The sequence below is a fragment of the Rhinolophus hipposideros genome, assembly GCF_964194185.1.
Source record: "Rhinolophus hipposideros genome assembly, chromosome: 15".
Taxonomy (NCBI): domain Eukaryota; kingdom Metazoa; phylum Chordata; class Mammalia; order Chiroptera; family Rhinolophidae; genus Rhinolophus; species Rhinolophus hipposideros.
The window spans coordinates 761,531-785,418 of NC_138061.1; the positions used below are offsets into that span (position 1 = coordinate 761,531).

Consider the following 23,888-nt stretch of genomic DNA (forward strand, 5'->3'; position numbering starts at 1 on the left):
CCCAGCAGGTCTAGGCAGCAGCAGACATCAAGGATACCAGGGACAGGTTGGCCGACGGCCTGGGAAGCCCACAGGCCTGGGGGTCACAGTGGGGCGGGACTCCAGTGGCCGGATCCCAGCTGGCTCTTAGGACGGACCAGGGCGCCTTCAGGGCAGGACCTGCTATGTCTTCTGCAGGGGCCTCACCGGTCCTGGAGCTTGGTCTGAGGGTGCTGGACCCAAACCCTGAGGGGGCTGGTCCCGCCCTCGGACCCCAAGGGGCTGCACTGGGAGCCCCAGCTCGGTGGTCAGGGGTGAAAATGCCCGGGTCAGGGCCATCCATCTTTGGGAACCTGCGTCTCGATCATTACATTTGAGACACGTTTCTCCAGGGAGCAATGCCTAGATTCTGCCTCAGCAGTTCTCCAAATGTAGGTGACGCCCCAGAACAACCCCTTTTCCCCTCACGGTGGGCATGGCAGCTCCTGGCACCCGAGGGGTCGCCCAGACAGGCTCTGAGAGGGGAAGGGCATCTGGGCAGCGTGAGTACAGACGTCTGGGCGGTCCCTCCCACCTGTACACGAAGGCCAGGCCCCCTGCCCTGAGTGCGGACCTTGACTCTGCCAGACCCACACGGCAGGGGCAGGAAGGGCTCCCCTGGGAGGGGGAGCAAGTCCCTGCTTCCTCTGAAGCCCCCCTTCCTGGACTCTCTGGAGGTCCCCCACACACCCAATGAACCCTGGGGGAGGTCTCAGAGTGGAGGGGCTGGGTCAGGAACAACTCCTGTGCTCTTATTCTGCTGAGACTGTTTCAGAAAGGGCCCTGCTGCTGACCCTGTTTGAAGACTGCTGTCCTCCCCACCCCGCCCCCAAAGGCCCCACCAGAGCATGGCAGCCGTGAGGGAGGGGCACTCCACCCCTCTATCCTGGACAGGCCCTGAAGGCACCCCCACCCCCACACTCCCAGGCCAGGAGCAGTCCCTGCTGGGGCGGTGACGCCCTTACAACACAGAACATTCTAGTAAAACCAGGAACAGAGGAAGCCACCACTGTCCAGTTGGGGGTGTCCCTGAGCTCCAGATGGGCAAACCGGGAAACAGCAGTGCAGGTTTCACTGGAAGAGGGACAGCAAAACTGCCCCCTTGAAGATGTTGCCCCACCCGGGGAAGTTGGTGTCTGAGGGAGGAGGGAGCCACTGCCCCAGGAAGAGCAGCAGGGCTGGGAGTGCAGGCAGGCGTCCCCAGGGGAAGGACGGACCTGTGCCCGCTCTGCAAATCTGCCACCTCCGCATGCTGTGGGTGGAACACAGCACAGCCCAGCACACGTGTAGCTGGACATGTACCTGTTCTTGTTCACACTGAACAAAGAGCAGAGCTCGTTTTCTTTTCCTTCCTGGCCTTTAAAGTGACAAAAAGGGGAAAGGAACACACTCTTACAAAAAACAGAGCGAAGTTTTTTTCCTTTCTACATTTAAGTCTGTTTTCAAAGTGACGGACCTCAGCACACACAGGTCCTCCTGGCAGCATCTCAGGACAGGGTGGCCTGGTGGGACCCAAGGTCTGAGAAGAACAGGAGGGGGCGCAGACGGGTTCCCAGAGACGCCGTGCTGGGCTTGGGAAGGAAGGACAGCCCCAGTGCAGCCTGCAGGGCAGCCTGAGCTGACAGCCTTCCAGTGCCCACCCCGGGGGCACAGTCCCAGATACAAGGTGGCAGCAGCAAGGGTGTGCCTGGGTTCACTGCTGCTCCACAGCTAACGTCTGAGTCACTGCATCAAATACACTCAGTCGAGAGGACCCACGTGCTCCTGGGGGTCTGTCCTCATGGCCGACACACCTGTCCTCCAGGGGCCTCGAGCCAGGCTGACCACCGCAGGCCCGGCGTGTTTCTGCATGCAGCCAGACAGAAGGCACGCAGGGTCCCTCAGATAGAATGGGGGGGCACGGAGGACAGAGGACACCCCCAAAGTCTGAAGCTCCAGGAGAACAGCCATGCCCTCATGGTCGGTGACCTTGAGGGAAGCAGAAAGGGGCAGAGGTTACCATGGGGTCGACTGCTGGAGACAGGCCCCTTGTGGTCCAAGCACCAGGCCTGAGTACCCACCCTCAAGACCCCCAAGACCCCTAGCTCCTACCAGTCCTCACCATCTCGGAGGCCCGCTTCCCTCAGTGCCCACAGCCAGGCTACGAGGGTCATGCTGACCCCTGACCCCTTCACCACCCTCTGTGCCCATCCACCTACATGGGACCCTGAACTGCTTGGGGGAAGGTGCGGGAGCCTCAGTACCTCGAGGGCCTGGACCTCAGGCTCACCCTAAAGCCTGCAGCACAGGGTACTGAGGGGACGCCTGCTATTCTGGGTCCTTGGGCTGCTCGTGGCCGGGCGTTGGGGGCACTAACGGGCCTGCACATGGCCTGGGACCACGGCTCAGAAGAACCCTAGTGTGACTGCAGGGGTGTGTGTGACTAATGCACCCTGAAGAGATACGCCACCCCCAAGCCCAGAAGGCCCCACCCACCAGGCTCACGCTCCAGGCTTAGGGGAGCCTGAGGTTGGGGCGGGACACACCCTCCTCGGACAGAAAATCCTTTCCCAGGCTTCAGCCCTGCGTCTTGACATGTCCCCACCTTCCATCTGACCACCAGGTCTCCAGACACCTATCCTGGAGCAGGGAGACCTGGCCGATCAGACAGATGGGCACCTGAGCCGAGTTTCTCAAGGCCAATTGCCAGCCTTTCAGGGAGGGGGGTGTACCCTAATCCAACAAACTGGGAGAAAGCATTTTCCACTGGAATTCTCCACCCACTCATTAGTCAAGGGGGTGGAGGCAGACGAGGCAGGCCTGCAACGTCATGCATGCCCCAGGAGGCTCTGGGAGGGAGCCCAGGAAACAGGAGGGAGGAAGGCAGAGACCAGCGGACCAGCAGCCTGAGTCTGCAGGGTGGGGGGGCTCCAGGAACAGGAGGGGCCGCCTGAGTGCCACCAGCCACAGATCCTGTTCTTCCTCCCACAGGAGGAGAGGTTCCCCCCGCCCACCTGTGACTCATCCTCCAACACAGGAGGCAGAAGTGAGGCTGAGCAGGGAGCCAGCCCAGCCCCTGAGGCAGTGACTGCTTCCGATTTTGCCCTCTGGGAAGCTGTGAGCTGCTCTGACAGAATCTTGCCTACCCTGAGACTGCCATGCTGGGTGGAAACCCTTCCAGCCACATGGAGGGGCTCTGGGGTGTTTGCAAGAGAGGATGACGGTGTCTGTGTGCCTGTGGGGGAGGGGGAGCGGCCTTAGGCAGGTGAGAAGCCAACACCACCGGCCAGGAGCACACAGAATGCTGGGAAACAGCAAAGCAGGTTGTTTTAAGCCACTGTGTTTTGGAGAAGTTTGTTCACACAGTGATGGCAAACTGAAACAGAGCTAACGTGCCCGACGACAGAGATTTCAGCTTCTCTTAGGGAGCTGGGGGTGAGCAAGGGATAAGAATGTAAAAACCAAGCAGCCAAAAAATAAGGCAAATTCAACTCTGCAGAGAATGGAGTGGAACAGAAGTGAAATATAGTCAACATTATCCATATGGATAAGCTGGAATTTTTAATATCAACATTGAGTCATGATTTAGCCAAAACTTACATTTGTGCGTAGCGTGGTGGAGGGATAGGGGATTGTACTTCCATAGGAAAAAAGTACATAAATCATATGCCGAAGTCGAAAAAAATCACGAAACACCAACCAGCAGGTAAGTGCATCACATAGGAACATGGAGATAAATTATTTCATTAGTCACTTTATAGAAAACTGACATCAATAAAAATTAAATCAAAACAATTACATTCAGGGAACAGCTTACTCTAATGTGGCTTAAGAATCAAAGCCTTTTCCCATTTACACCTAATAAAATCCAGATTCATCTTCAGAGAAGCCCACCTCTCTTCCCACCAGCTCAGCTGCTGGCCCCGGGCTCCCAGTGAGGTGAGGTCAGACCCCCAGGCTGGTCCTGCCGGCATCACACCTGCCCTGCCTGGTGACTGGCTGAAGGCCACAGGAGCCACCAGTGGCCCAGAGGGAGACAGGTAGTGCAGGGAGCTTCCTCCCGGAGCAGTCCTCTGTGCAGGACAAAACAGCCTGGCCCCGGGAGGGGGCCACATGGACCCTGGGGGGTGGACGAGGCACTGACCTCCCCAGACCTCTCAACATGGGGACCCCAACATAGCGCCCAATGGCCATGGGACAGGGCAGACATGGGTGACGGCCCCTCCCTGCATTGTCACTGAGGCCCTGAGCCACTTGTCAGCTCCAGAGACCCAGATGACCCTGGGCGGACGGTTGAGGAGCTGAGGACATTTCCTGCCGCTAGTGGCTGTCTCAGCTCAGCTTATCTACATTCAGGGTCTGAGAGCAGTGACCTCACCACCCAGGCAGCCTGGCCGGGAGAGGGGGCAGGGGAAGCGCCCATCACCCTCCACTTTCCAGAGTGGCCAGGATTCCAACAACCGTCAGCGACTGCAGTGAGCTGGACCTCACACTCGCCTGGCCACAGGTGGTGGTGGGGCTTGACCTGCGTCTTGTGGCATCAACCAGGTTTCCAGGGACACCTCCTGGCCGGGTACAGGAGCCTGACAGGGGTGGCAGGACAGACTCCCCTCCTGGCCCCGTCCCTCCCCACAGCCCCGAGCTCACTCACAACGTCCCCTCCCCAGAGCAGGCATGGCCTCCAGGCCCGTCCAGCATCAGATGGAGAGGGCTGGGGATTCCAGCTCCACCTCCACCAGGACCCAAGGAGCATGTGGGGTCGGAGCAGGACCCCACGCAAACAGGAAAGGCCTCGCTCAGCCTGAGCACAGCAGCGGCACTAAGACAGCTGGAAAGACCCTTCCACCCGGGGAAGCTGGCCTCCCGTCTCAGGCAGCACACCTGGGCAGGTGAGCGTGGTGTCCACCGAGCTGCTTAGACGGGGTCACAGAACCAACCTGGGGACCCCAACCAGGGCTCAGCGGTCTCGCCAGCCGGGGTCCAGGAACCATGGGCTGGGTGAGCACTGGGCTCTGGAAGGCTGTGCTGTGCCGGCCAGTGGCAGGGCTCATGGACACTGACTGCCCTACGCAAAGGAAAGGCCGAAACGACAACACGAAAGCCTGTACCTTGCTCCCCAATCCCAAGGCCTCCTGCCCAGGCTGACTAAGCCAAACGCCAGCCACAGGGGATGGGCCCTGCAGACACCATGAATGGCCTTCCCTCTGCAGTCGTCCCCAGGACAGGGCCGACACCAGGCCTGTGTCCCCGCTGCCTGTCATGGCTGCCGCACCCTCCCACCTCGAATTCCCAGGGCGCCCAGCAGGCCCGGGTAAGGACGGCCTGACAACAGCAATGACCACGTTCCTGGGGGTCAGGGCGTTCTTTTTCCTTTGCCAACACCCTGTGAGGTCACCGCCTTACAGACGAAGGGACTGAGGCTGGGAGGGGCCCAGAGCCTCTCCAGGCCTTTCCGCTAAGCGGTGAGGCCAGGACCGGTCAGGGTCCCAGGGTGGCCGGGACAAAGGACCACAAACTAGGTGGCCTCTAACAGCAGATATGTAGCCTCTCCCAGTGCCGGATGACAGACGTGAGACCCACATGTCACCACGGGGAAGGCCCATGTCCAAAAGGCCTGAGGAGGGGACCCCATCACAGCGCCACTGGCACAGCAGCTGGGTACCAGCAGGGAGGTGAGAGGCGCCTCTGCTGGAAACAGGTCCCCCACCAGCCTCCGTCCAGGGGGACTGGGTGTCACTCTGCCTCTGCCCTCCTTCCCTGCCCCCACAGCCAGCCACTGCGTGATGGGTTGAAACAGAAGTGGCCCCTCTCGCCAGGCCAGGCCTCCCGGAGGACACAGGTGTTCTCAGAAACCTGGAGATGAACCAGGAATTTCCCTGCACTTTCCTCACGCCCCTCCGAATGAGACAGAACCTGTGCCTAGCTCACTTCCCTCCTCCCCCTGTAATTGCGGGGGTTCCAGGGGACCCTCCCTCTGGGCCAGGGGGTCCCTGACCACAGAGCCGCAGCCCTTGCTGTCCCTCCCATCCCACCAGAATTGGAAGCAACGGAACAGGCACGAGGTCCCTGCACAGGCTGTGCAGGCTGCAGTTCAGAGAAAAGCTCATTTTTCCAGGGGCTTCCCAGGCAGGAAGACACCCCACTGGCCAGGAACCCACCCATCTACAGGGGGCTTCCTTGCCCCTTCCTCAGCCAACTGAAGAGTTGCAGGGGCCCCTGCCGGCTCCCCTCCCAGGTCCCCAGCTGTGGCTCCCCCAGGGTCCCCCCTTCCCCAGAGTCACCCCTCCCCCGAGTTTCCCCCATGATGCTCAGCAGTCCTGGCTGGAGGCCCCTCTCCCTCCTCAGTCTGTACCACATGCAGCCTCCCCCTGGGCCCTGGGGAGGGCCCCCAACTACTCCCCCCCCCCCCCCCCCCCGCCTCCCCATGATCTGGGGAGGACAGCCCTCCCGGGGTCTCTGCACGGCCCTGCCTCCCATGCCCAGCACCCAAGGCTCCACTGGCCACAAAGCCCTGTCATGCTCACCGCCCCTTCACCTTGGCTGCCCACCCCCCCCCCCCGAGTCTCCGGCACCCCAGTGACTGGGACCACAGGCTGGAGCTTGTTGAGAAGATGGGGTGACTGGAGGAGCTCCCCTCCTCCTGCACAGGGAGCCTGGCCAGTGCCCAGGGCCCCAGGAGGACGGCCAGGCCTGCTGCTCTCAATGCTTAAGACCAGAACTAACAAGGCCTGTTTCCCCAAACCACAGCCCTCCTGAAAATGGTGACATCAGTGAGGTTTCTGAGCAAAGAAACCAAGCAGCCGTGGTCAGAAGTGAGAGCCAGCAGGCGTCACTAAACAAGCAAAGGAAGGCGCCTGGGGCCTGGCTCCCCGGCTCTACTGTCCTTAGGCAGAGAGCGTGTGCAGGGCCCCCAGGCAGCCGACAGGGCCCCCAACACACAGGACCCAGCCACCCGCAAGTGCACACCCCGCCAGCTCTGCCACACAGCGGCCACCCCATGCTCATGTCCTGGGCTGTGACCCCATGTCCAGTCCCCAGAGCTGGCAGCACATGTCCTTCCACTTGGCTCCTGGGAAACGAAAGACAAGACCACTCCCTCAGCCCTGCTGAGACCAGCATGGCCGCCAGCTGCCACCCCCACAGGACCAGGCCCCACATCACCTGCTAGGTCCCTGTGGCTCCTTCAGCCACACACATCCACGCTCCTCCAGGAATGGTGGAGTCCCTGGCCCAGGCCCAGGGGTCCCAAGGGCAGTGAAATGGGGGTACAACCCCGTCTCCCACAGGAATCTCAGAAGCCATTGAGGCTTTCAGAATCAGTCACGCTCACACGCACAGGAGGCGGCTTCGGAAATGCCAGCTCCTCTGGCATGGAGCACGGGGACAGGGCTGTTTGAAGTCAAGTTGCCCCGGGTGTACAGAGGGTCCTGTCGGTCCTGAGGCTTAGGTGCCCCTTCTCACAGCCAGGGCTCCCCCTCCATCCAGGAGGGCTGGGGGCGGGGTGAGTGCTCACAGCAGGACCCTGTGACACACATGCTGTGCCGAGTAGACCGGGTGTGGGATCCTCCAGCTCCAGGTTCTTAACCCAGAGGGCAGGTCACGGCACTGGGGCAGCCCCTCCCAGCGTCTGCATACGGCACACCTGGGGGTGCATTTATGTGTCTGCTTATGTCGGATACACAGGAGCATAAGCAGACCCTGCAGAATGGGGCCTGTGGCAGGGGCCAGCACGGCCGGACAGAGCCACTGCCCACATCGGCCTGGCTGTCCGACTTGGAAATGTAAAGACAGGAAGCTCTAAACACGGAAAGCACCAACGAAATGACCCTGGCTGTGTTTCGAGGTCACGACAACCATGGAGAGAGGGTCGGTCTCAATGACTTAAAACAGGCATTCAGGGTGTACGCCCACGGGCTGACCCCAGGGAGTACAGACCCGCAGGGAGACCTGGGAGCTTTCCATTGTCTCTGTGGGGACACTGGTGGTGCCGGCATTCTGAAACGCTGGCATGTGACATACTGCATACGTTCAGCAGGTGGGGTACACAGATAAAACACAATATATTATTCACATGTTAACTTTCACATATAACATTATGGCAACAGCGTTAAGAACCAAGATTTTCACATAAAGGAATAGAGATTCAAATACAAACGTCAAAGGAGTGAAAAACCCGAATCAGAAAAATCAGTGTGAAGTCACCCTTCCTTTTACTGCAAGAAGGTCACTGCACGGGAGGAGGAGGACTGGAAACGAGGTGCCCGGAGAGCAGCGAGCGCCCTCACACCCAGGGCCCCAAACACAGTTCCCTGAGAGGGCCCTGCCCCTTGGGAACAGCTGACCCCAGGCCTGGGCTAGAGTCCCATGGTGTGGCAGACAGACTGACCCAGAGACCGCAGGACTCAGGCCACAGGCCAGCAGGTCTGAGAGGCACAATCTGAGCACCACAGGGATGACGTCTGCATGGACTGCGTCTCTGTGATATGCACACGCTCAGGACACAGCTCACTGGTCACTCTGGATGGGTGTCAGGAACCGACTCTGACACTTGTCCTGCCTTTCTGTAGGATGGCACCTGAAAGGGATGGGCGACCAGTGTCGTGCGGGATTGCCAGGAATGGCTGAGGCTGCAGCTCCCGTCAAAACCAGTCACCAAAAGACAGTAGCTGTGCAGGGGTCCCTCCTGAATCTGACAGCGCAGGAGCAACGGCTGGGCCCCCCCATGAGTGCCCTTGACCTCTGACCCTGGGCAGGTGTCTGTCTAGGGGTGCAGATGCCACTGGGCTTGCGGTGAGAATTTGGAGCAGGTGGTGGCGACCAAAGAAGCAATGAAGACCCTGGCCAAATGCTTTTCCATGAGGTCCAGGCCTCGCCAGCAGGAAGGCAGCTCTGGCCTGGATGGCACAGGCGGGTGAGGGCAGCCTGAGGCCCCGCCCCCTGGCCCGGAGGCCCCAGAAGAGCAACTGCAAACACGGGTGCATATCCCTGGGCCCCTGGCCGCCCAGCCTGTCTGACTGGAGGAGTGGCAGGTGGGGCGGGCCTGAGCCCCACAACAGGCTGGGAATTACAGGCCTTCATTTCCTTCTGGAACAAAATAATTACAGCCTTCACAGAGGACCCGAGTTCCCTGAGAGCAACGTGGGACGTCAGCTGAGAGCCCGCCTTCGTCTTCAAAAGCACAAGTTAATTTTAATCAGAGTGGGGGGAGGAGGAAGGCCAGTCTGGAACACGTGTCTCAGGGGAAAATGCATTAAAAAGCCAAGGCCTGCAGATGGGACCTGCATGCTCTGGCCCCAGACCGCCCATGGCCTGTCAGGCGTGATGCCACCACAGCACTCCACAGTTCCCGGGCAGTTTTCCCCAGGAGAAATCGACGTCGTGAAGCTGGAAGCTGGCACCAGCTGGGCACTGCCAGGACCCACAGCCCTGGTGACAGCCACCCTGCATGCCACTCTGCATCATTGCAGGACCGTGGGCCCCACCATCACCATACAACCCATCAGGCTCCGTCCCCTTCGCCACCACTGACCCCTCCCTGAGCCCTGTCGCCATCTGTGTTGCCCGCCAGCACCCGACAGGTCTGCCAAGTGGACGGCAGGACGCAGTGGGTGTCGAGTGCCCCAGACATCAGGTCCCAGGCCCAGAACCAGGAAAGGTGTGACGATGTAAAAGATTTTGTGATGAGCAGATTATCCAGGTGGCCCACAGATGCCATCCCTGCATCCTTAGAAGCGGGAGGCAGATGGAGACTCGATACTGAAGAGGAGTCCATGTGCCCATCGAGGCAGAGGTTGGGGTGACACCACCACAAGCCCAGGGGCACCTGGAGCCCCCGGAGCTGGAAGAGGCGGGAAGGAGACTCCCCTCCAGCCTCAGAGGGAGTGTAGCCCTGAGACACCTGGATTCTGAATTTCTGCCTTCCAGAACTGTGAGAGAAGCAGTTTCTGTTGTTTCAAGCCACCCAGTGCGTGGTCACTTGTGACAGCGACCACAGGAAGCTCAGAGAGGATGATACTGGCCCCAAGGACGCCGATCAGTCTGTGAAGGACGACATCCAGTCCTTCGAGCTGCCCACCTAAAGGAAGGCAAGGGAGGCCCTGCCACGGGAGCCACAGCGCTCTCCACCAGCAGCCCAGCCACTCCGGCAGGAGGCTGGACAGCAGCCCTGGGCCCGTCCAGCTCACAGAGCCTGTGGATTTCCCACTGGCCCAAGGGGCTGGGATGCTGGGTGACATTCTGCCTACACCTTCTGGGGGGCACCTCAGTGGAGCAGCAGCACAGCCCGCCCAGGGCACACCTCCGGGCTCCAGGGCAGCACATGGGTGCTGTCCGGGCTCCCACGATAGGTGGGCATCTGTCCTCACACCTCGGGGCCCCTTGGGGCGTGCTCCGATGAGCGGCCACCTAGTGATGGCTGCTCACCACTTGCCCCTCCCTGTGTGGTGCCGGCAGGCAGGTATCACCCCCACCCCATCCGTGCGCACCCGTGGCCTCCCCTTGGGGCCTTGGCCCACCTGCCCCTCCACAGACCTTGTAGGCGCTGTCCACTCTCCGTCCAGCCCTCTTTCCTGGGCTCCCACTCGGCTTCACGCCTCTGGTCGCCTCTATCCGCCTCTGTGCTGCTCTGAAGCCTCCTCCCCCTGGAGCAGCCGTTCCTGGGCCCCTCCCCCAGCAACCCCCACCCCTGCCACGGATTGTCCTCACCCAGGCCATCCCATCAATCCATGACAGCCGCTCAGATATAAGCACTCAGGTGCCAGCCAACTGCAGCCATCTTCCGTGGGGAGGGGCCCGCAGCCCCCAATTCCAGGAGCTGATGGCAGACCCCACCTGTCTTCCCCAGGGCTCTGTCCCCTGCTCCCGTCTTCACTCCTTGCCCTCCAATCAACACCCCATCCTCCATCCCCTCGCACGTCATGCAGCCCTCCGGGCCTGTCACACTCCTGTCCCCACAAGTAGGGGGTCTCTCCAACACAAACAGCACTGTTCACCCTCTGCTAAAAATTCTCCAATGGTGGCCCTGCTTTCAGGATAAGGCCTCAGCCCACCAGGCCCAAGAAGGACCCCGTCCCCCACCCCTTGGAACTTCTGTCTGTCATAGGTCCTAGTACAAGCCGCTCCTTTTGCCTTGGATGCTCGCCCCCACCTGTTAGCTCGGAGCTCGGCCATGTCACCTCCTCTAGGAAGCCTTCCAGGGTCGCCAGTCCAGGTCAGCTTCCTCGCCAGATGCTCTGCTGTGAGGCCCTTGGACTTCACAGCACAGTCCTGTGTGTGATTTCACACAAACCCTGAGGACTGCGGTTCACACCCGTGACCCTGGCCCTGGCCCTGACCCTGACCCTAACCCACCCTCGACCCTCGACCCTGACCTTGACCCGAAATCCTGACCCTGACCCTCACCCTAACCCTATCCCCAGCCACCCCCCCACCCATGGCAAGGGCCGTGATTCTGTGCACCCTTCCACCTCCATCCAGGGGAGCGCTGGCTCTTGGTGGCTGATAGGGCAGGGCGATGAGAGAGAGGATGGGACCACAGGTCTAGAGGAAAAGGAACCTGGTACTGAGGCCCTGAGGCTCACACCACCCCTAGCAGGTGTCACCATCACCTGTCAGGTTGGGGACTGGCCTCGGGGAAGAGGCCTGGCAGAGGCTCCTGCAGGGCCTTGGGAAGAAGGAGGGGCCTGCCCTGTCCTGCCAGGAGCATGCGGCCTGTGGCCCTCAGAGCCACCGTAGCTGCGGGGTCCTGCCAGCCCAAGGTGGGCCACATGGAAGCAGCCCCTGGGAAAACAGCTCCTCCTGAGCTGGAAAGGGTGCCACTTCCAAAATCGGCTGCTGACAGGTCATTACAAGCCCCCAGGGTACCCTCACTCACCACCCAACCCAAGAAGCAAGTGCTGTTGTCACCTGAGATAGATGGGGAAACTGAGGCTGATATGCCAGTCTGCTGGGGCCCAAATAGCAAGTGACCAGCAGGAGAGGGCCAGGCAGCCCGAAGTGTCTGCCCTGGAGGTCAGGGCGTCCCTCAGGAGGAGCACCGTGTCCTCAGTGGTACACCAGAACTCTGGGGACAGTCCCTGTTTGAGGGCCAACGTGGCCTGTCACCAGTGCCCCAGCCACCTGGCCCCAGGCTGGCTTGGCGCTTCTACAGAATGTCCATGTGGGCACCCACTTCACTGAGCTTCCAGCCACCCTGCAAGGTGGGGCGGAGGAGTCTCCCGGGGACAGGCACGGGAGGGACCTGATCTTACCGCATCTGCTGAGATGCTCCCGGACACGTGTCCGGGGTGGTACACACACCCCCAAGCCCCAGGAGCTCCCAACACTGCGGGGCCCACTGGGGCTGCCAACGAGCAGGGTCTGCAGGACAACCCTTCCTAGCAGGCCTCCCTGCCCTGGCTCAAGGCCCTGTGTCAGCACCCCTGATGGCCTCCAGGCCAGCCTCCTCCCCCCAGGGCACTGCCAGGTGCCGATGACCATGGCCCCTCTCGCAGCACCGCCACCTGGCCCTCCAACAGCATTGCACACGAGCTTGGCCCCGGCTTCGTGCACCAGCCCCTGAAGCCCTCGCCTCGCCCGCCCACGGAAGCCCACCTTCCCCAGTAGAAGCAGTTCCCACCTTCCCCTTCTGGGAGTTGGCCAGCGCGGCTGTCCCCCAAACAGCATCGCTGACACTTCAAAGCATACTTGTCCACCAGGAGACCTCTGACCCCACACAGAGCAGGAGACCCCCCCGCTCACCAATGCCAGCAGATCAAACACCTGGCTGCCACGTACCTCAGCTTAGGCTTTAATCCTCAAAAAATGAAACCCAAGTGTCAATCAGGCAAAAGCACCTGGGGCTTTGGTACCAAAAGGAGCCAGATACCCACACTCCCAGAGCTCCGTGCACCACTGGGCACGGGCACAGCCCCTGAACCGAGATAAGAGGAGATGTGGGCACAGGCCCCTCAGCAGGCAAGTACCTGACAGCAGCCAGCCCTGAACACACTGGGCTGTATTTTCCCAGCGCCGGGGTCCCTGCCAGCCGGACCACTGTCCCCATAACTACCCACCATGACCCGGGATCTGAAGGTCATTCTGAGGACTGACCAGCTCTCCACTCCCTCGCTGACAGCATGTGCCCACGGCACACACAAGAGGGGCCAACCCTCTACGCTGGCCCTCAGACCAGGCCAAAGGAAGGATGTGGCCGAGGGGCTGGGCCAGGGGTGGCAAAGAGTACAGAGAGAGGCAGGACATGGCCGATGGTCCCCAGGCCAGCAGGACGTGGCTGCGGCCCGTGGTCCTGGCTGAGCCAGGCCACAGCAGACAGATACTCTGGGAAGAAGTTACCAGGGCACCTGACCTTTTTCTGAATCCCTGCCCTTGGTAAGCCAGCCATCCGGCCCCTGGGGTGCCCTCCTTTGAGACTCTCGCTGGCTCAAGGCTAGTGGTCAGTGCCATGTCCATCCCCAGCATGAAGGTCCAGAACTGACAGGAGGTGGACCTGGTTCAGGAGAGGAGAGGTTTGTGCCCAAACCCCAGAGCGATTCAGGGTGGTGTGCAGGCCTGACACAGGAAGCAGGCGGGGAGCGGGGTGGGGACAAGCCCCTCAGAGTCCCTTCAATCCTGGGACCCCACATGTGGCCTGGCAGGCAGGGCACGCCAGAAGTCCCACACACTTCTTCCCCAGCAGCACGTTAGCCATCCCTAAGGCCTGACGGCTCGTCTCCTGGGAAACTGTGGCACCACACAAGTGGGCAAGCAAGAGGCCTGGCCAGACAAGGTCGTCTGAAGGTCAAGGAGACTTTGGAAAAGGCCCAGCTGGGGTGGAGAACTGCTCTCGTCCTCTGAACAGCACTGGACCCCATCCCTGCTCTGTGGGCAGGACAGTAGGCCATGGAGCCAGGTGGAAGGCCACGGCTGCCCCCAAGGGGACTCCACCTTAGGCAGCCTGGAGCCTCTGGGGCCCTATGGCCTGCATGAGACCAACCAGGGAGGAGGAGGAGGGGTCAGTATCAGGGCCAATGACCTGCTGGACACACCCCACTGCCCAGACACCAGCTGGTGGCAGCTATCAGAGGACACACCCAGCACCTCAGGGCCCACGGGAAGCCTGTGGCAGGCGGCCCCAGCCCCTCGGCCATGTCCTCATACACCACGTGGTGACCACAGACATGCCACGAGGCGATGCCTTCAACCCCCCGAGGTGACACCCCCAGTTCTCAAAGGTGTAAGGCCTGTGGCTGGAGGGAGAGACGGAGGATGAGACAGCAGCCCAGGGACAGACCCCAGAGCCACCTCCAGAAGCCTGGAGCACCTGGCTACCTGCTGACAGAGGAGAGCTCACCCTGGCACCGGGGTGGGGGTGGGTGGGGGGGCTGGCGTCTGAGGGCAGGCAACTCAGTGACCGTCCTCCTTCCTGCCAAGTCAAGACCCCAGGACAGCACCTGACCTGCGTGCGAGCAGGAGGAGGAAGGTGCGTCCCTGAGTGACTGACAGAAGTGGAACCTGTACCCTCCCTGCACTCTCCCATTGGTCAGAACCCTCGCCTTTAAAAACACACCCCTTTCTCCAAAAGGGTAACACATGAGGAAGGAGCCCTTGCACTGCACTTTGAAAAATGGCCACCAAACACAGACTAGCTTCGTTCCTGAACAAGCAGCTGACGACTGGCCAACTTTTAAAGCATCTCTTCTGTGGTCCGCAAAGCTGGATGACAGTGCCAGCAAGCAGGACGATTTTCCGGATGGCCCCTTTGGAGCAGCGTGCCAGATGCCTGGGGACATCCCTGAGCCCCCTGGGCTACAGGACCCCGAGCAGAGGGACAGCCTTGATGCAGACGCAGGCTCGGGACGCCAGGAAGGAAGCCGCCCTCTGTGCATGCACTCACCTGGTCCGGGAGCCCCAGTCACGTTTCAAACTGGGTTAAGAGCTCCCTGACTTCCGGGGCCACATGCCGCGCGGCGCTGGCGGCCTCTGTTATGGCTTTCCTGTACAACCCCTTCTTCTTGCGGTTAAATCTCAGTTTGAAAAATTCAGAGAAAGGGGAGAGTTTTGAAGTGGACAAGAATGACGTAGTCGGAGACCCAAACCATGAGACTTTGGCTTCTTGCCAAGAGGGCTCCCCATCCTCCTTCTGGCTAAGACTGATGTCAAGGACACGTGCTGGCCACCAAGGAAAACCATGAATCTTACCCCACACGATGTCCCCTACGGCCACGGTCCTTCCGTCCTCGGTAATGCACTTGGAGACACTCTGTGTGTGCAGCCTGACCGTCAGGGGCGGGACCGTCTGGCCCGTATCCTTGGACGAGGACGGCACAGACACGCCATCTCCGGAGGAAAAGTCACACGTGTCTAGTGATGTCACTTCTGAGCTGGACGACTTGGACTCGTCCAGGCTGTCGCTGCTCCACACCGACTCACTGGCACAGTCTGTCCTGCTCCTAGGGCGGGTGGTGAGAAACGCCAGGCCATCACACCTGGGTTTCCCCTGGGGACACCTCTTGGAGTCATCATCGTCACCGGAACTTCCGGAAGACACATCTGCCAGCCCCCGGGGGGCAGAGCCAGTGGCAGGGAGAGCGGGTGAGCCGGCCCGGGGGCCTCGCCCATGGCCGTTGAGCTCCTCCACCAGCTCGGCTCTGTAGACGGGCTCCTGCTCACCAGCACCCAGGCGGTGGGGCTTCAGGCGGATCTTGGGGGGCGGCAGATCGGCACCAGGGGGCACGGGCCGAGTTAGCTTCAGCTTCGGGATGGAGGCGGAGAGCCCACTGAGTGGCCTGTCCCGCAGCACCTCCGGGTCCTGGGGGGCATAGAAGGGCTCCAGGGAGCCGTGCACACGGGACGGGATCTCCACCACCTCTCCCGTGCCCTGGGGCGTGCTGTAGGAGATTTTGATGGCGGGGCTCCGGGGCACCCGGGCCTGGTCCTCCTCCTTCCGCTTCTCCCTCTTGTTCCTCCTTGCGGGGGCTGAGGGCACAGTGTCACCCCTGCCATCAGGGGCCTCGTGCTTGCGGAGCTCCCTGTCAGGGTCGGGGCCACTGCCCAGCCTCCTGCGTGGCCGGGGGGCAGCCAGGGGGCCCGGGCTGGCCTCCGGGGGGCTCACGGTGCTCTTGCACTTCTCACAGAGCACCCGGCGAGGCCGCAGGCAGATGGGGCTCAGGGTCAGCCGGCCGGGGTCGCGGTTACGTGACAGGCGTCTTCTTGTCCTTTTGATGGGCCGGGGTGGCGGCTGTGGTACCCACTGCCGGTAAGTGTTTCTCAGCCAGAGTGGGGGCGGGAAGGGGGCATCCTCGAAATACGGTGGGAATGGGGGCAGGTTCCCTGTGGGCAGTGGTGGCACCAGGGGTGGGGGTGGCTCGGGGCAGGGAGGAGGCAGGGGGCCCGTCCCCAGCTGCATCGCCTCTGTGTCTGGGCACTGGCAGCCGTTGACAGGGGTGTCCTCAGCCTGTGGTAGCGGAGTGGACAGGGGCAGGCCAAAGAGGCCAGACCTGGCGGAGGGGAGACAGAAAGGAGAGTCAGGATGGTGGTGCCCCTCCGTCGCCGCCCCTCCCATCACTCCCAGGCCCCGTGGGACTCAGTGTTGCACAGGCCGGAATGCCCGGAGGGTCTCTGGGCTTTAAACACAGCAAAGGGTCCCAAGCACACACCGTGTGGGCGTCCCAGGTGCAGGTGTGAGCTCATGAAGTCGCGTGACCACTGCTCCAGTCTGATAGGCACTGAGTGTCCACATCTCAGTTGGGGGCAACAAGGGGGAAAGCAGGTTTGCAGCTGGAGATCCCCCAGAAGCCAGAGCTGGCGTGGGGGGCCCCGGAAGCCTGAGGTCCTGGGAGGAGGCCTGACTCAGACTATGGGGGCCAGCTCCCTCCTCTGGCCGATGCCCCTTGCCCATGGCCTTCACCAGCTCTCTCTCCCAGAGGACAGACCCCAAGCATGCCCTGTGGAGGAGCCCCGTTCCAGGGCCTGGGACAGTCCATAGGACCTGAGTCCCAGGTGTCTGATGTGCGTCTGGGGGTGGGGGCCACCGCCAAGCCTCTGCAGCCCACAGAGGACAGGGCTCAGGGCCTGGGAGTGAGCCTGCTGCCTCCTGCTCAGTGGCCCCAGCCGTTTCCACTGCCCTCAGGTGAGGGTGTCTTCCATACCACCTTGCCCACCACAACCCAAAAAGACCCGCTCCTGCCTGGCACCCAAAGGCCCTTCCCTCAGGACCTCCAGCTCCAGGACCAAAGCAGCCGGCACCAACAAGGCCACATGACCTATGGGAAGGCAGGAGGCCCACCTCCCACGAGAACCCACAGCTGAGGCCACAGGGCCAGCACCCCAGGGCTCCCAACAGGATGTGCCCCAGTAGGAGGCCAGGGCCCAGCAGCCCCCATTCAGACATTTCGGCACCTCGAATGGCTTTGGGGTTTTGTTGTTGAAAGGTGGGGAGCAGCATGCCTTTCAGAGAGGAGAATCCCCCCAGGCCTGGCTGCTGCACCTTTCACGAGGCCCATGAGCTCTGAGAACTCGGAGACACTGGTGGTGTGGCCGGGAGAGGCTGACACTGTCACAGATCGCGACAAACAAGCCCCGTTGGCACCTTTCCTCAACCACGAACACACATGACTTTTAAACAAGTGTGATGTGTTTGGAAAGCTGTTGTTTTTGAAGCACAGAAGTACTTCTAGCCAAGTTATGAGCAATGAGATCCACAAAGTCACACCTTTACCTTCCTTGTCTCATTCAACCTGAGCAGGAGAGAGCAAGGAGCTTCGGTGCTTTTTGATTTCCAGATGATTTCTCTACTTACTGATCTCCAGAAGAATCCAGGGACGCTAAGAGGGGCCGCCCATCGGTGGCTGTGACACCACTGTCCCCAGCACATCCCCGAGAACCCACGGCTGGATGGTTCACCCCAACCCCCAGGTGTGCACGTGGCCGGGCTGGGAGCCGGGTGGAAGCCACATGAGCAGTACAGGACACAGAGCCTGCAGCCAGGGTGCAGGACACCGGCCAGGCGTACGACCCCAGGGCTGTCACCTCTCCCTGCTCCTTATCGTCATGTTGATGAAGTGAACTAACTCAGAAAGCACGTCGGCCATCTGAACACTGCCCAATTTCTGTTTAATTCAAGATCACTGGTAAAAGCCTGGAAATCACATTAGACTTTATTTTTTTCTTTTTCCTATCAGTCCAGGGGTCCAGAGACTGGGTCCACAGACCGGGGTTCCCACAGACTGGGGGATCCACCACAGCGGGCCTGGGGGTTGTTCCTAAGGCCGCCCGCAAAGCTTACTTCCTGCCTACCTTTTGCATTCAGATCTGGAATTGGAGGTTCACTCTCACACCCTCCTCTCCCCAGGCTTCCTCGCTGGCCCACCCTCCCAGGCTCCTGGACGGCCACCACACTTGGACCCAACGCATATGCCCTCCTTGGCCCCCACGTCACACCCGCCCTCGAACCCCGGCCTACGTCCCCATATCGCCTGCTGTGCTGGAGCAGAGCCCCTCCTGCCATCTGGCGTTCAGAAATCCCAAGAGCTGGGCCTCCGGGTGGTCCCTTTCCCGTGTCCCATGTACAGGCTGTGCCCTTGGCCGGCTGGCCCAGACACGCAGCTTCCTGGGCCCCCTTTCTACACACACAGGCCGGGCCATGAGGCCGTGTGGCAAGTTGCTCCCCCCGTCCCCCAAAGGCCTGCATCTCCAGTCCAGCCTGTTTGCTGTTTGTGGCACATGCCCCTTGGGGGGGCCCTGCGTGCTCACGACACACACAGGGCCCTTGACCAGAGCCCTCTGTGTGGCCTGGGAGGGCTGGCCTGCCCCCACCAGACACAGGCAGGCATGGTGGCCAAGCCCTCCCGGTCGGCCCATCCAACTGGGAAGGGGCTTTGGCGCACAGTGGCCCTGCCCTCCCTGGTGTGTATGCCCCCTCAGCGCAGGAGGGGTCTGGGGTACGGGGCCCTTCAGGCAGCGGCCCTGTGTAATGGCCCGCCGGCTGCTGGCAGGGAAGGCCCCATGACTCTGGCAGGCAGGCAGCCACACTTCCTTTCCCGGAGCTACTGCCTGGCCCAGGCCACACCCACAACCGCCTGGTGGGTAAACACTCACCCCCCCCCCCCCCGCTGCATATCCCAGAGCACATAACCAGGCAGCTGGGGCCTTGGCTCCCACACCCTTTCAACAGCCCCATGTAGTACATGTCACCACTACCCCATCCTGTGGATGGGGAGTGAGGCTGAGAGAGACGGAGAGCCAGGCGGGCCTGCCTCAGGCCCCCAGACAGCTCAGGACAGGCACTCGCTCCCGGAAGGACCTCAGCAGCCCGTCCTCAGCATGAAGACCTTCCCTATGCCCCGGGGCACAAGGCATGGCACCACAATGGCCTGTGGCTCAGCCCCAGGGCCTGGCCCTTCAGTGAGGCCAGGCTGGCTCATACCGTCCCATGCCCAGGGATGCAGGCCCCAGCCCACCTGGCAGTGCCCACAGGTGCCACCAGGCCTGCTGTGGTTCAGAGGCTGCTGGGGCCACCTGTGTTCAGGGAGTTGGAGGAAACACGGGCAGGGAAGTCGCAGCCTGGACCCCAGATACCCCCTCATCCAGGGCTACTCATGGGAGCCTTCCCCTCCCCCCCAGGCATGGACCCAGGGTTACCGCCAGTGCCATGGGGCCAGGCTGTCCTAGCAGGCTCCGGAGTCTTGGACTCAAAGGTTTAATAACCTTCAGCATCATTTCAAAAAAGACTCGGCTGACTGCATTCTTCTCTAAGCCTTCCGAGGACCACCCCAGAAACACAAGGCCAGGCCTCCAGCCTACACCCCTTGCCACCTCCCGGAAGCAGCTGTGGAGACCAGCTACACAGGCCAGGTCCCTTTGTGCCGCACCTGCCCATCAGCTGCAGGTCTTGCCACCCTGTGACACACTGGGCACCTCACTCTCAGTCCCTCCAGCTCCCCCAGGGCAGGAAGGACGTGCCCAGTGGGGCCTGGACCACGTGCCCATCCTGGTCTGTCCGATGACTGTCCCGGGAGCAGCCACCAGTGGCCAATACCCCATCCTGGACAGAGAGTGCCTGCATGGAGCAGGGTGCTCTCCTGCCAGGGACAGACTGTGCTTGTCCGGCTGAGTCTCCAAGCCCGGGTCCCAACCCCCAGGGTGCATGTGGGTCACAAAGCCCTGCACCCCAAGCTTCCCAGCAGAAGGTCGCAGTGGGGTACATTCTGATGGCATCCCGGGTAACTCACACTTGGAGTCTGAGAAACACCAGCTTAGAGGTCAAAGCTGGAGGCTCTGGGCTGGCCCTCATACCCACTGTCCGTGAGACCAACCCTTTGCCACTCTGAGGCTCTGCTGTCCTTGGGCCACCCCACCTGAGGTCCTCAACCAGAGGTATACCCTCAAACCGCCCACAAAACGCCTACACCCACCCTGAGCCCCAGCCTGCAGAGCAGGGCAGACCCGCTCCCTCTGCATCTTTACTGTGTTGGGGACACGCTGGGAGGACCATTGACAGCAGCCTGCCTGGGACAGCCCACTTCCTGGAGCATAGTAGGTGCTCAGTGAATGCAGGTGAGTGCCTGAGTGGGCAGGCACTCGGCGATCCTGCTTCAGAACACTCGGCAGCTGGCAGAAGGTTCCAGACCTGGACAGACAGGAGGCAGCGCTCGGCACCTGGCCCACCTCGGCTCATGCACCTGCTGAGACCTGAGCTGGCCCTGAGTTACTCTCCCCTCTGCCAACATTTGGGGAAGAGAACTCACCTCCCAAAAGCCCAACAACCATCATCACAGGTGCTGGGCCTTTGTCACTCTCGTGGGACAACTCCCTTCAAGTGGAGACACCCGGGCTGGTTACTCACAGGGCTCCCGGGCCCCCAGGTCTGCATGCGAGCTTGCGGAGCTGCTGATACATGATGGTCATTGGCATGTGCCCAGCTCCTGCACCGTGGCCCCAGCAGACGCGGCCTACTGCCCTGGGACCCACAGGCCCCTGGAGGTGGGTGGGCTTATACAGGCAGAGCTCCCAGCTGCTCTTCCTTGCCAGTCAGTGCCCACACCTGGGACGGGTCTCCACTAATTGGCCCTGCCACTGTCACATACCGGGGAGGGAGACCAGGCACTGGGGAGAAACTGGCCAGTGGGTATGTGGACCCTGAGGCCCACTGCCTGAAACATTCAGGCCAGGTTGCAAGCTGCCGGGACCTTGCCTAACATGCAAGCTGTGGACATGAGTGTTGCCCCTTGTAATATTATGGGTAGAGAGCTGGAATCAGGGTGAAACCACGGGTGACAGCAAAGGAGAGACGGGGGTGGGGTGCAGGTGCAGGTTCAGGACTAAGCCTTACAGGGGTGGAGGGGCAGGAGAGATCAGGTTTATTCCCAGATTCTCCACAAGGACGGGCTGGGCCGGCAACTCAAGTCAGAAAGCCACCGCTGAGCCGAGCTATGCCCACCGAGGCCAGCTCCTGGTTCCGTGGGAGGCTCCAGTTACAGACTGAACATGGCCATGGCCACCGGGGGGTGACGCCCACGCGTCCTCCAGCTGCCAGACCTCAGCAGGGCCTGCTTCTTCCAGGAGGTGGTGGGGGGTGCGGATCTCCAACCAGGTTAGCCACAGGCCGCAGGGAGGGGCCTGTGCCTCACCACACATCTCCAGACACAAGTCGGGGTACTCTCGCAGCCCGCCTTCTCCTGAGTCAGGGAGCCCAGAAAACAGGGTGCAGGGGGCCTCTGCTGCAGGAGCCCCTCTCCGAGGAGAAGGCCAGGCAGGGCTGAGCAGTGGTCGGAGCACGAACAGGCCAGGCCCACAGCCCTGCCTAAGGGAGGAAGTGGTGGCCATCCGGGGTAGGGGACACCCCAGGACACAGGCTTGGCAGCTTGCAGGGGGCTAAGCTGCAGCCCCCAAGTGTCACCTGGTCCTGCCAAGCTCTCTGTGCAGTGGCCAGCACGGAGCAGGATGACAGTCACCGGGAGGCCATATGTTAAGTCACATGACTTGTGCATAAATGGCTTCTTGCACATCTAATGAAGAGATAATGCCAGCAGAGTGACTGTCTAAGAGATGGTCCTCCAGCCACATCCGCCACCGGAACCAAAGCCAGGCGCCACTGAGGGACAAGTGGGGCTTCTGAGCGGCAAGCCGGTCGATGCCCCCAGTTTCCAAAGAAGGCCCAGCAGGAGCACATCAGTGCCTGCTCAACGCCGAATCATTTATCTGCCAGGGCTCGCCACCACGTGACTCTGCATCCAGCAGACTCCTGCTGCCCGGGGCCCTGCAGCAGGCACAGGTGCGCCTCGTGGCCTGCGGGGGACCCTCCTCCAGAGAAATCAGCAGAACTCGTTTTCACTCCTGCACCCGGGGGCACCCCCACCCGAAAGTATGTGTAAATCCCATCGCTGGGCACAACTACTCACTGCCAGGAGCCCGGGCACCGTGACATTAGTCAACGCGGCCCCAGTTGTGAGTAACTGACAGGGCAAGTCCAGCGCATCCGAACACACTCCCCCACCCCCAACGGAGAACAATTCTGAAAACAGCCGAATTCAACAGTGCGTCTGAACAAAGAAAAGTGCGTTAATTACGGCAGAGGCGCAGAGTTCCGGCTCCAAGCCCTCCCCCAGGCCCCGCCCGCCCCCAGCCCGAAAAGTCGCGACCACTTCGAGAGCCACTTTCGCCCCCGAGTGGCGGCCGCGCTCGCGCGCGCCCCGAAAGCCGGGCTCGGGAAACCGAAAGCGGGCGCCGGCGCTGCCCCGGAGCTGCTTCCAGGCCCTGGGGGGAGGGGGGGTCCCAAGGGGGCTCTGGGGGGGTTCGGGGCCCGTGCCCCGCGCCGCGCTCACTTTTTCGTGCAGTCCAGCAGGATCCCAGCGAAGCTGCGCTGGCCGCAGCTCACGGTGACCAGCAGCGCGCCGTTGACGACCTGCTCCACCCGCACGGGCAGCCGGCAGCCGGCGCGAGGCTCCATGCTCCCGCGTCCCGGCCGCCCCGCCCGCCCGCCGCCGGGTCAGCCCGCGCGTGACGCCGCCGGCCGCCTGACGTCACAAAGCCCCGCTCGGCCGGCCACCGCGCGCGGGCCGGGGGCGCGGAGGGCGCGCGGGGCACCCGCCGCGCCGCTGCCGGGAACCCCGCGCCCACAGACGCGCGCGGGGGCCGTGCCGCCTCCGGAGCTCGGCGTGAAGACGCACTGCGCAGCTCACGGGATGGCGCAGAGTTTGCGCCCGGCCTCGGGCTCGCTGGCCGCGAGCGTCCGCGGAAAGGACCCGGGAGCCGGAATCGAGGGGCAGCCGGAGACACTCCCGTCCCTGCTCGGGGCCCCTCCCCCAGCCCTGCCCGGGCGCCTCCCCTCCGGGCCCAGGTCTCCTCCTCTCGCCTCTCCTCCGCCCTGCCCTGGGCACCCCCATCGCGGTGCCCGGACCCCCGCCTCCAGGCCTGGCGCCCCGTGGCCACCCGGGGACTGCAAGAAGGAAGTCTGGGCGGAGCAGGCAGGAAGCCGGTCAGGCCGGGCGGAGGAGAGCGGGGCGCCCAGTGGACACCGGCGTGCGCGCCGCAGTGGCCCAGCCTCTCCCTCGCCGCGTAGGGGGCACTTGGCGACTCCCGAGTGCTAGGCGCCCCCCTGAGTTACGAGAGGGCGGCGTGCGCCCGGGGTGGCCCGCGCCAGGGCTGGGGCGGGGGTGTGATGCGTCCGCAAGTCTCAGTTGCGAACCTGACCCCCGGGTCGCTGGGGAAACAGTGGGTTCAATGAGACGCCACCGCGGCCGGAGGGGCCGGAGCGCCCCCGCAACCAGTTCACAAGGGGAAGGAACCTTCCCCGAGCGCGAGCGGGGCTCCCCGGCGCCCGCAGCCGGCCTGCTGGGGGGAGTGGGAGGTGGAGGCACCGGGTGAGCGCCGCACCCCTGCTCAGGACCCTCGCCCGGGCCCTCCTCCCACGCAAC

The 23,888-nt window shown here is 62.2% G+C and overlaps 1 protein-coding gene across 8 annotated transcripts; it reads right to left on the bottom strand.

Annotated features, from left to right (window-relative positions):
• Positions 1-1,365: 1,365 nt before the first annotated feature.
• On the bottom strand, positions 1,366-23,020 carry PWWP2B (PWWP domain containing 2B). 8 transcript variants are annotated; one of them, XM_081074903.1, is made up of 4 exons: positions 16,632-20,310; positions 15,175-16,472; positions 11,144-11,262; positions 6,567-10,072 (listed from the first exon to the last, which is right to left on the bottom strand). In XM_081074903.1, exons 1-3 carry the CDS (start codon positions 17,417-17,419, stop codon positions 11,177-11,179), a joined length of 2,172 nt encoding a protein of 723 aa, XP_080931029.1. In that variant the 5' UTR covers positions 17,420-20,310; the 3' UTR covers positions 6,567-10,072; positions 11,144-11,176. The 8 variants fall into 8 exon arrangements, with proteins under 8 accessions (XP_080931033.1, XP_080931032.1, XP_080931030.1 ...); XM_081074907.1 differs by lacking the exons at positions 6,567-10,072; positions 11,144-11,262; positions 16,632-20,310 and adding exons at positions 1,366-1,986; positions 22,797-23,018; XM_081074906.1 differs by lacking the exons at positions 6,567-10,072; positions 11,144-11,262; positions 16,632-20,310 and adding exons at positions 1,413-1,986; positions 22,797-23,020 and having other exon boundaries at positions 14,870-16,472.
• Positions 23,021-23,888: the final 868 nt, after the last annotated feature.